The sequence below is a fragment of the Sphaeroforma arctica genome (genome assembly GCF_001186125.1).
Source record: "Sphaeroforma arctica JP610 unplaced genomic scaffold supercont1.546, whole genome shotgun sequence".
NCBI lineage: Eukaryota > Ichthyosporea > Ichthyophonida > Sphaeroforma > Sphaeroforma arctica.
In genome coordinates this window covers 4734-17199 of record NW_014040012.1, presented here as the reverse complement: position 1 = coordinate 17199, position 12466 = coordinate 4734, and the positions used below count along the sequence as shown (strand labels likewise).

Here is a 12466-nt window from a genome sequence, read left to right as displayed (position 1 = left end):
TATATATCATTACGTACGTACGTATATACATACATACATACATAAATGCATACATATGTATATATGTGCATACATACATACATACATACATAAATTTACACACACACACACACACACACATACGAGTGTGTGTGTGTGAATGCTTGTGTAATATATAAAACACATATAAGAACATATACTTTGAACCAGACAAGAAGATACTTGCTTTTAGGCACTTTTACACACAGGGGATATATATATACTTATCATTGTAAACAGTTATATGAATGTAAAAAATGTAGCTATCACTTGCAGATGTTTGTAATAGATACATAGATCTAGTAAGAATCACATCTAAGTCAAGAAATATTGGAGTGCATGGCATAGATATCCTTTTGTTTCGTTTGTGATTTCTGCATCCCAGCGGAACTATGTTACTGCGAATGATATCAGTATAGTCACCTTTGTATACGGCAGCTTGATACTAACTCACAAACACACATTCGCATCTACATATCGAACGCTTCACACTCATAACATACTCAAGTGATAATGGACGTTGGGGTTTCTCCATCTGTAAAGCCGTATGGTCCGTGGAGTATCGCTCTCGCATCCGATTGGGTAACTCGCTTGAATTCGTTCCATGCAAGCGTGCCCCAGCGAACTGCCGGCTAATACTAGGGTTTAGGGTCAGAGGCTGTGAGTCTCTCCGATAGGCAACTCTTCCCGCATTCACCGGTGAGCATTTGTGTGCGCATGGACCGGTGTGTTGCGCGCGCAGATCTGGCCCGGAATTTGGTGGAAAACAACCGATATCTGCGCTCTCGGGAGTGGCCAGCTGTAGTAAAGGCGCCGAAGCCTACAGTAGTTTGTAATGCATACAGACAGATACAACAGGCAAAGACATGAGTTAATGCTGCTTCAACGTGTGCTTTATTTATATATATGTTAAGCCGTTGGCGAGTATGGCACCCACTTCGGAAGATGGAGTACAGATGCGAAGAAAACCTACCCGACAGATGTCTGTGGCAATTTGCTTGCATGTCAATATAGGAGCACATACAAATTTGAAAACCATATACGTAGGATGTACACGTCAGCGAGAACACACATTTGCAAGTCATTTACGACACATGTGAACACACGCGCGCACAGCTTAGTTTGTATACGTATGCAAGACAAATATGATTGTAAGCTCACCTGTCTGAGTAAGGGAAGGTACTGGTCAAGGGGTAGAGGTGATTGCGGTGTAATGGCGATGGTCCTTTTCGAGGTGTTCACAAGCTGTACTATGGGCTGCGCCGGCATGGTGTGCTGCCTTGTAGCATTCATCGCCAAGCCCAGCGGGGGTGGAGTACTGATCGGTGTGCGTGAAAGTGTAGGGGACATACTACTAGTGGGCGAGAGGGTGTTGGAGGCTTGTCCGTGTGTGCTAATATAAGGGGTCGTATTCGCGTGCGACAGAAAGCGAGTGTGTGTGCGCGTGCTGCCGAGTATGGGTGACAGGGTGCAAGAGGTAAACCTGGATGCCGCCAGCCTACTCGTTACTGGGATACCGCCACTCTTTGAGCGATGGATGTTCTGACTATCATGCGTGAGCGAATCACTTGTGTATTGTGAATTGTCACTCGATAACCCGATGAAGCCGTCGCTGCTCGCACCTGGCAGGGATGTGCGGCTACTGCGAGTGCGTGTGTATGTCGGGTACGGCGTGTTCATATCTGTGTTCTGATTCATTGGTGTTGTGATATTGGCCTGGGCGACCTCTACTTTCCCGTTGTTATGCTTATTCTGGCTGCTACTTCCCGATGTCCTTACCCTCACCCGGGTGCGAGACTGTATAAGTTTTCCCGGGTCATTTCCTGCACCGGGTGCGATAGTCTGCGGTCCAGTGAGTGGGTTGGTTACGTACAAGGCTTCGCAATGGCTCCGCATACGTGCCAGCAACAGCACAGCGCTCTTCTCACCAATCATTCCTGTTATTTCAGCACAGTACATAATATAATAAAGTAAAGAATGAGTGGTCATGTCTGATACTCATGTAGATGAGACTAGTCAGAATTGAAAATATTGTACTGATTTCTTCAGTCAGATCATAAATTTGCTTACGCGGCCTCAGAATATTAGGCACCGAATTCATAGTACTGTACATTCGAGGCAAAAGGTCGAGCATCTCTCAGTAGCGGGTATACAGGCTGGATTGGGGCAAGAATTGTTTAGATTCGGATTCGAGTACAAGTTACTAAAGGCGGCCAACAGCAGACACTAACACTGAACCAAGTACGGATAACCTCTCGGAAAGACAACAGGCGCAACATGAATATCGAGTATCCACCACGGGCATGTATCTGCACTCGCTCCAATAGAGAAGTATGGCAGCATAATTGTACATGTAGACAATATATGTACCCTGCCCTAACACCCTACTGCTTGTATGTATGTGCATTCAACATACCAATGCCCAGCATGTCGTGGCACACGTGGCGGAAACTTTGCTTCCAAAAAAAGATTGGCATGTTCAACCAGCCGATAACGTCGAAGTACACACCCATGGGCGTTTGTACCATGCTATCCCAGAACGGTCTGAAAACTAGGCCGTGAGAATTACAATAGCGAGTGAGTTCCAATTCCAAATTTTACTTTCCAGTGTCTAAAGGTTTGGGACGAAAGCGAGAGCTTATTATCTCACTACCCGAGACCAGATTTGAACAAAACAGCGAGTCCTCGCTTAATTTCTGTGAAGAGAAATTGCTCGTCCATATAATAATCCATTCGGATCACAACACAATATTGGCCTGCAAGAAATAAGAACCCAGTTTAAATCGTACGCCTACACAAAGACAAGTAGTTTCTTAACATCGTAATCAAAATGGGTAGAATATCAAAATCCATAGATTGGAAATCTAGATACGCATTGGCGTGGTGCGAGCAATACTGCTGTCGAAATGATAGAGGCAGTCGAAGAATATAAGAACACCTGATACCTGAAGTCAAGCACATATAGTGTAGCTGCGCACTGTCACTCGCCATCAAGCTCAAGTTTCGGGTGAATCCATCTCCGTACACATCGGCCAGGGTGGGCAAACTGGAATATTACAATATGAGATTTAAAAGTGGCAATATAACATTGGAAAGTACGAAAACAGAAGCGGTATCAAGGCATAAGCATGGAGCGGACATATACGCTATGCTAAATGATGCCCGGCTGATTGCACGCAGCGCATAATTTGTCATGGTCAATATATAGTTGATGTCTAACCTAACAACCTATGTCGTATTTATAGCGGGGTCCGTACTCAAAAACAAAATGCAACACTTTCTGCTTATTCACAACATAAATGCTCTGTGCCAGACTTACAGTTGATTCCTGAGTTTCCCGCGTGTGCTCCATCGGGGAGTGGTGTCTTTGAAATAAGGTATGCCGTACTTGTGGGCAAAGTCAAAAATCTCTTTCTTCTCGTGTGGCATCATTGGGCGCCAAACCGTTACGCCGTTGACTACACTGGTTTCCGCCATACCAGCCACTTCCAGAAGACTGCAACCCTGGAGAGCAGGAGAAAGCGCACGGAATAGATAAATGATATATAGATGTGGAGTGCTTGTATGTATGTTTAAAACTGGCTTTGTTAGAAATATGTAGATTAAGTGATAGAGAGAACAAGGGTTAGTTCGCAAGGTCCAACATTCCGGACCACGACCACGACCACGAATATCTTGGCTGCACTTCTGTGTGATCTTAGCATGCTTGTGATAGACTACACTATTGCTACAGCCATATGTTGAAGCAACACTGACAAGTAAAACCAGATCTTGGATTCGAATGTGCATGAACATACGTTTTACACAAAAGATACCGCCGCCTCATCATGGCATTGAGGGGTACAACAACCAAAAATTCACTCAAATTGTATCGACCAAACACATGTCTCGCTGCTCCACCTACCTTCATCATATTTGAGATGACATTTTCCTGCACATCGCCTTGGTGATGGCCTACCAACACGCCACTGACAGCTGCGGGTGTCCCATCCGGTTTATATAAATTCTTCATGATTTTTTTATACAGATTGTACCTCACATCTCGCGATCTGTAACACACAAAGTGTGAATTTTTAAAAGTTCTTGTGAATACAAGCATTGTACAGCGCGATAATCACCTAGCTTTCAAGCTTGGTATATCTTGCACACTGTACAGACAATAGCGAGACAGCACAAGTTTTTATCGATCAATACAAACCGAATTAGTGTACACCAAATCGTTCTCTGTATTAAATTAGATAATTTATATATCCACCGTGTCTTACGACTAAAGATCTAAAACACAAACTTTGGGTACTACACATTTACGAGGATATACGAAAAGTCTGATTGCTCAATGCCTCACATACTCGTGCTCCATGCTCCATGATGGTGCCGACTGTCGTACATAGACAAGCGATACGCCAGTGTATTGCACATCACGGTCGGACACAACCCAGGCAGAATAGTATGTGCAACGGGACCATACAACGCACTTAGACTTCGAAGCATAAATTGATTAAGCTCGAATTGCAAATGATATCATTAAACAAGAAGGCCAATAGTGCATGCAGAATAGAATGTCGTACTTTTTTTCGTATTCATCACGCGGAGTCACGCCTCGTTGTATGTCATCGATGGTGTGTATCACGATGTCAATCCCCAGATTTTCACACCACTGCTTTAGGAAATTGGCCTATCGAATTCACGGAAAAGCAAACATGGTGAGTAGGGAACACAACCACAAACAAAACCGGGAAGAGATCGTAATTGCTCGAGACAACATGGTATACTCAACGCTCTAGACGCGCTTAGAAGTAAAACCACCTATCCGAATGAAACAGGTCTGCCCTACAATTGAAAGTATCAGATATGAGTAGCATACCTCGGCGGTGCTCTCTTTGCGGTTGTTGTAGTCGATGTGTGCGCAGACAACCTTGATATTGTTCAATAATGGGCTCAACCGGAGGCAACAGTATGCCAGTACCATAGAATCCACCCCGCCAGACAGCGACAGCAAAATGTAGTCCTGATAAAATAACGATAAATGAACGAACGGGATGACTAGAAGTTTCGACCGGTAAAGGGATACTGATTCCTCATATAATAACATATATGATACAACTACTTAAACATACTGTTCGTTCCCGCAGCACAAGATGCACCGTAGAACAAGAGTACTACACGTCCGGAAGATGACCTTGAGAGTGACGGGTGTATTTAAGATGTGGCGACGGAACAGCATTACAAGTTGGGGCATTTTCAAGGTTCCTTATATTGCCCAAGAGCTACATACCATATCCGATGTCTTGTGTTCTGCTAGAAACGAGTGTATCGTTTTTGTCAGCGACGTGCTCAATAAACTACTCTCGTCGGCTTGAAACGGATGGAACTCCAAAATATCGTCCGCATCTCCTGACTTATTTTGCTATGATATATCAAGGGTAGCTCATTATGTGAGTTTAGAAGCGTCGTTGAGTTATGACTAGGAAAGAACAGTGGGAGAATGTCATCCTACTTTTGTGCGTTTGCATAAAAAATAATGATCACGACTACTTTACCACCACCACATACAACACATTTCTAAATGTCCTCTCTTACTATGACGATTCCCATGTGAAACAAGTGTGTAGATAGATAGGTCAACGCCCATAAACGTATGTGTGTATACTTACCAGGTCATGTAGCCTCCTCAGTGAGGTTTTCCTGAATTTACGTAGAAGGTCAGCCCTCTCTTCATTGAGGGTCACGCGCTCATCAATCTTTGCCAGCACAGTCTCCAGCCGGTCGACTGTAGCGCTGTGTCTCAGTGGCATGTACACAAACACCAACTGCTCGATAGTGTATGATTTATCCCACTTCTTCGCCATGATGGTTTCGGTTAGTTCTAGGGCTTTCTTGTCGTTTGCGGATACGCGGGCATCTCGATCTGTGAGACCAAAATGTTCGAATCAGATCAAAATCCAGCCAATACTTAGTTCGGTGTCTGTGAATCCCGAAGACATTCATACTTTATTTGATACCTAAATTGCATCTCATACCTTCATGATTCTTCATTTTAGTCACACATGCCAGCAAGAATTGAGCTACCCTCTAATTCACAACGTAAATTGATCTCATATGCTTGCTCTCAATATACTCACCTTCTGAATCTCGGTAGAAATGCCTAGAAAACTGATCCAACACCAGAATGCGCGCCAGCGCACTAGTAGGAGATAGCACAGACCAATCACCATCATTCAACTGGTCCTGTTCCGCGGCCTGTAATAGTTGTTGTACTCGCATTAGATCGTTGCTGATGAAATAGTATTTCACGGAGATATTCTGGTCCGTGTATTCTGTATATTGTAAACTTATTGCTCAGCGCAAGGCGCATCACGAACTAAGGTATGCAGTACATACAATGGAAAATATATAGAAGTTCGATGCGCATTGGTATCTCCCAAAAGATATACACAACTCTAACAGCTGTGTGTTTAGTGACTATTGAAAATAATGTGTTTTTCTGTGTACTTATTGATCACGCAGTACCTTTAAGGTGTCAGCAAATCGCTCACTGATATAATCGTCCACTTCTTGCTGTCTGCCGTCATTGACAAACCATATTCTCTTGTAACTGGCCGAAATACCCTGGTCATACCAGTAAGAGAGGACATCTCCAACGGTAGCAACAGGCTGGTTAGCCATCCTAGCTGTGCAGCCCCTGCAAGCATGACAAGAGTAGACTGAGACAATTGAGTCGCAGAATTTGGCATCAGAGTATAGCAAGCGATAGAGTCGAGGAATGGACAGAGTTGTCACTGTGTTGACACTCACTGTGTACTTACACTGTGGAACTTTGTTTGAAAGTGATTAAATATCATGTGCCTACGTTTCACATTTTCTGACCGACACGCCCACACACACACACACACACACACACACATCCACACCCACACCCACACTCACACCCACAAAAGAAAACCATACATACACACATCCCCACGCATACACATACACACACAGACACAGACATATATATATATATATATATATATGTGTGTGTGTGTGTGTGTGTGTGTGTGTGTGTGTGTGTGTGGCCATACGTCGGTATTTAAGTACAATACATGCCGTTTGCATCCTGTGCACATGTTAACGCTATCTGCGTTGTATATCTTCTTCTGCATGCAAACGCTATTTGCTATCTACACTCTTCAAACTCAGCTTCTATGCATAATATTTGTGCATTGAAGTTCCGACAGAGTACCTGTGAACAAACGCCGAACCTATTCATGTCACTCCAGTACGTTTTAGACCTTGCTCAAAATGGGGCAAAGTCAAACAGTGTGAAAACAGAACACGCTTGCATATATTTAACATACCAATACGGCCCCTATAGATCAGACCTAGTAGACCTACCACGACGTGCTCTATGTAGCGTAAGTTCGATAATGTCGTGTCGTGTGAACCAAAATACTAAAAATCACTGCGGAGAGATTATTAGTCAGTTATACATACACTAAAAATTATCCACACGATCTCATTGAGAGTGACTCTGCCACACTCCCGGTATTTTGTACAATATATATATTTTTTAAATGAGTATTTTATTCGTCTTTCATGAGTGTACTATATATGTTATATATTTATATATAAATGCCACACAAACACTTTCTGCATATGTACTGTATTAACTGTTCGCAAAGTTGCAGCTCAGAATCTGTATTTATGTTGCAAAAGTTGAAGTTAAGGTGAAGCATATTGGCTCTTTCAGAATCGATAATGAAGGGAAATAATCTATGTAATTGCACTCGCGTTACGTAAGTCTACCTTGGATATACCGTTCCGGTATCCCTGTCTCATAGTACATACTTATGCGACCCGATTACTAGCTTGGTAGACGTGAAAGTCTAGATATATGTAAACTTGTGGGCTTCTATGCATGTACACATAGCAGGGCTCTTCCACATGGAAACTGATTCTCAAAGCTGATCGTCGTATATCGCTAACATTGTTGATAGGTCCTGGAATTCGTTCTGTTTAGTATAGCGAATTGAATCTACTGTTCTACGCACACCCACACTAACGGCGACATAGGAAGACCTAAACTGAAGGCTGCAATTAGTGTTGCTAAAAATGAGTGTCGAAGCATTAGAGCAGCAGATAGAGGAGTCTATGGTGCTGCAATCAGTTTATGGGGACGAAAACTTCTACGTGGATCCAGATACAATAGAGAAGGTACATAAAATACCGAGACAAGGACAACTGTCACGCGTTCGAGTCAGAATACGGTGTAGTAGTGACTATTCTGTTCAGTATCAAATAATAAAGGATATGGTTCATTGCACATACAACGAAAGCACCTTTCAAACGATAAACTCTGTGGAATAGGCTACTTACAGTCTGAGGATTCCAATCATACCTATAGAGTTTATAAAAGGTGAAACCTTTGGCACGCGTGTGTTTGTATGTGTTTTCATTGTTTCTTCTGTATCTCAGTATGCTTGTGTATGATATCCGAGAAGGTGCGTTCAAGAATGTATAGAGACGAACTTAAATAATCATCTTGGTATATTGAATGAGGCACCGTTAAACTATACGCCACTATCCCTTAGCATATCTGAATGATCTAGGCAACATCATATTTACCTCCGTACTTTACATTATATATGTGCAGTTCCAGGAATGGGTAGACAACCAGTCCAACAGTAAGCTGCCCCCCGACTTTCCCACGTTGTTCTTCGATATCACTCTGCTGATTCCCACCGCTAACAAAGGTACGTCGGTTTGTACAGGCACCCATGAATATTTTAGAAAATGCGGTCCGAAACTGGACAGAAGCCTGTTTGTGGTATTATTGATGAACAGATGGATGAACAGATATACTTTTAGTACTCAAATGATGTAAGCCCACTTACTTGTACGTATCGGGTACGTGTGCAGACAAAATCACAGTGCGATTTGATCTCCCGTTGGCCTATCCCGACACCGAATGCTGTCAAGTAATGGTCAGCAGTCCTTCTCTAGCCCGTGAGATACACTCTCATCTGCAAAGTCGAGGTGAGTTATGTTCGTGGAATCCTCCCACTCACAAATGTATTTTGAATGCATACAAATATACATGTTTTTACACAATAATAATATATAGTTTATATATATATATATATATATATATATATATATATATATATATATATATGTATATATTTATATATATTAGTATATATATATATAAATATATATATATATAATGGATATATATAATATGGATGTATTTAAATATATATATTTATATATATATATATATATATGCGTAATCAGTACATATTTTGATTCTAGTTGACGAATATGTGCTGCTTTATGTGCGGTTACATTTAAATATGAGGTAGCCTAGGATCGCTTTCTGTACAAATAGATACGAGCAAAGGGGTTGTCCTCTTAAAAGTGTTTTTGTATCTATAGTATACGAATATCGTATCATATATGTCTCCAAATATGCTGCTTTGTATGTGTATTATACACGTGATATGTTTCAGTGTACCTGTCATAGATTGAGACTATTATGTTTTGTTCTGCGATCAGTATGAGCCGGATTTGTCTTCAACTGCAGTGTTGTCTCAACGGATTGTATGCCTGTTCCTGTATCGTCGGCGACTATTTATGATGATGTGTACGCCATGAGCTAGGACAGACTTCCGTTGAAGTGTCATAGTAACCACCACAGTCTGGTGTGAGTGAGAGAGTACCTATAAAAAAAATTACGTGTCTGATTTGAGTATATCGATAGACAGTGATGCTATCAATAGCGCCTGCCAATTTTTCTCCTGTTTCTTTGCTCCTACAGTGCAGGAGTACATGCAGCAGGAGGGGCAAAACCATTCAGATGGGCAACGAGCACTGGGAGTCTTTGATATAGTCACCTGGATCACAGAACTGCTGCCGTCTATTGCCGAGATGGCGGATGCGGCTGAAAGTATATCCCACTCAGTTTTCGTTGTTTATTGCTTTTCCCGTTCAATGTGATGATTTGCAATGGAAAATCTGGTCTATCAGTTGAATGTGAATCAGTACGTCTGCGTGTACTTTTAGAACAAGTTTTTATATTGCTGAGGCAGAATAATACTAACAAGGATTTACTTCCTATGATTAGTTGGTATTCATAATAGTATATAACATGTGCATGAGTTTTGATGTTTTCATATTTCTCGCACGATTTCCGTTACGCATACGACAGTCGAGAAGAGGATCGAGCGAGAGGTTGACACCAAGGCCGGTGGTGAAGAAGATAAATATGTGAGACAGTGGATGTTCTTCCATCATGTATACAGCAAGGTGTGTCAGTAGCATCCAATCGAATACAAACGTGGGACCGGGTGTAATCATGTATATAGCAGTGCACTTCCCATCGTGGGATTGCGAAGTACGATTAGCTGCCCGGTGTCGCGCTGCTGTGAAATATCGGTACGTTTCTACATTCGATCATCTTTACTACAGCTTTTCTTTCCGTAATATTTGCAGACGAAACGAATCGACATTGTCGCATGGGCGAAAGAGTTGGGTCTAAACGGATTCTTGAAAAGCGGCAAACCTGGGGTGGTCTGTCTCGAGGGAAATGACAGTGCGGTTCGAGAAATGCTTGTGATTATGGGTGGATGGAACTGGCAGATAATCAAACGCAAAGAGTGTCACGTGATCTCCAACAGCATGGAGAGCACAGGTCTTCAGGTAGGCAATTATGGCCTAACCTATTGGGTTAGGCTTCGCACCTACATGGGAGACCCTACATACTTCCAGTCATCAAATTAGTGACTTTTTTTTTACTCGCAGCTGTTTTTTTATGAAATATGGATCTGACATGCTTTCTATTCTACAAGTTAATTAATTCAATCGGCTTTTTTACTTTCCATTACTGTCTTTGTCCGTCACTCTTGGTGTTTACTGTTTAGGCCTGTTTCTCAGGGGAAGGATTTCTCGAGCTTAAAGAGAGGGATTGTGGACTGGTTTTAGAATGGCTCAATACAAAATCATTAGGAACCGAGTTTATGGCCACATTAGGGCTGTCGTATGTCCCTTGAAAAAGTGACTACAAAATTGTGACAGACTGATGAAATAAAATGATTGTATTGACCTTGTATGTTCCACGATAAGTAGAGACTAGTGACAGCAAAAACAAAATAGATGACATAGTAAACCATTTGCTAGTCTCGTGAGGAAAATCTTGCATATGGAAACGTAACATATATTAAAGAACTCGGATTCAGCAAGAGTTGCAGAGTTTTCGATAGATAATCAAACGCCAGTAGTGTAGAAATCACTTCGAAATCATGTTCATTCTAAAACAGAAATCTTTTTATAGCGAAAACGAAAAGGTGTGAACTGCAATTTTTGTACATGAAATCATGATAACCCCTAATAGTCATGAAGCACAACATCTGTGTAGTATAGACAATCATTTCGACCTTGTGTAGGCTATACTGTACTTTAATAGGACTTCGGTAGCATTTTTATCCGTACACGCCGCCGTAAACACGAGACGAGTGAGACTGAGTATCCATAGTTCGGCGCCATCTATAGTTACTTGACACTCTCGTCCAATAGTATTCGGTTTCCAATTGAATCACCGATATAAGCGCGCCAAACCTGTTTTCCATGCGCTCGCTTTTCGTCAGCGATATTTTACCAATGTGCTTGCTACACAGAAGGCTAAAAATAAATCACAGCTAGTGAATGGACTGTGTACTGTGAATATTAATCAATATATAGAGTATGACGACGGAAGCGAGTGCGGTTACAGCACTCAATACACCTGTAGGAGACCATCATACGGTGCGAAAAAATATCGACGAATACTAGATCAGGTCAACCTAACATCATAATGCCCAGTACAACTGACTATGCGTGGTTGCACCGCCCCCTGGAAGTGGTTCGCATGTTAACCTGTATGTTTTATCACCTGGGTTCAAGTTACTTTTGGGATATTTTTGCGAATTTTTAACACGATTATTAGTTGAGCCTATCGGATACATATGTCTTGTACATATGTACATATACAGATTGAAATGTGTATTGATATAATCGCCGGTACCACCTGGTACAAATTAATATGTGAATTGAGGACTTTGACAAGTTGTTTCCACCGTCTTCAACTTGTTAGATACATACACGTTTGGATATACTTATGTAATACAGAGAGTAAATATGAATACTCATTTATATGTTATAATATCTACCTTACAAATATCAAACTATGTTTGTATTCTTATTTTTGTGTATGAATTAGCTAGTTAGTCCACCCAACTTACATCCGCAATTGCATAGATGTATATGTCATATTTGCGCCAAGTGTATGTATGTGTTCAGATACAAAAATATATATTTATATTATCTATATATATAAATATATATATATATATATACATATATATATGTATAATACAAATATATATATAAATACATATACATAAAAGAGTATATATATATTTATATATAT

At 41.4% G+C, this 12466-nt stretch overlaps 3 protein-coding genes across 3 annotated transcripts in view; 2 read left to right on the top strand and 1 right to left on the bottom strand.

Annotated features, from left to right (window-relative positions):
* Window positions 1-7163, bottom strand: part of SARC_07138 (hypothetical protein) — a gene marked incomplete at its 5' end in the record, with an annotated part of 11793 nt that extends 4630 nt beyond the window's left edge. Inside the window, 13 exons of the mRNA XM_014298923.1 lie at window positions 522-838; window positions 1180-1955; window positions 2435-2569; window positions 2964-3064; window positions 3338-3522; window positions 3923-4067; window positions 4587-4693; window positions 4883-5026; window positions 5294-5425; window positions 5673-5926; window positions 6141-6258; window positions 6529-6700; window positions 7099-7163. Of these exons, the coding sequence (XP_014154398.1) occupies window positions 522-838; window positions 1180-1955; window positions 2435-2569; window positions 2964-3064; window positions 3338-3522; window positions 3923-4067; window positions 4587-4693; window positions 4883-5026; window positions 5294-5425; window positions 5673-5926; window positions 6141-6258; window positions 6529-6700; window positions 7099-7163 (2651 nt within the window). The remainder of the gene's footprint in view (window positions 1-521; window positions 839-1179; window positions 1956-2434; window positions 2570-2963; window positions 3065-3337; window positions 3523-3922; window positions 4068-4586; window positions 4694-4882; window positions 5027-5293; window positions 5426-5672; window positions 5927-6140; window positions 6259-6528; window positions 6701-7098) is intronic.
* Window positions 7164-8883: 1720 nt separating this feature from the next.
* On the top strand, window positions 8884-11051 carry SARC_07137 (hypothetical protein; the record flags this gene model as incomplete). The annotated part of the gene is made up of 5 exons (XM_014298922.1): window positions 8884-9036; window positions 9821-9949; window positions 10211-10308; window positions 10495-10701; window positions 10923-11051. Exons 1-5 carry the CDS (start codon window positions 8982-8984, stop codon window positions 11049-11051), a joined length of 618 nt encoding a protein of 205 aa, XP_014154397.1. The 5' UTR covers window positions 8884-8981.
* A 657-nt stretch (window positions 11052-11708) lies between these two features.
* SARC_07136 (hypothetical protein) overlaps window positions 11709-12466 on the top strand; it is a 5207-nt gene continuing 4449 nt past the window's right edge. The window contains exon 1 of the mRNA XM_014298921.1: window positions 11709-11915. Within this exon, the coding sequence (XP_014154396.1) occupies window positions 11852-11915 (64 nt within the window). The 5' untranslated portion in view covers window positions 11709-11851. The remainder of the gene's footprint in view (window positions 11916-12466) is intronic.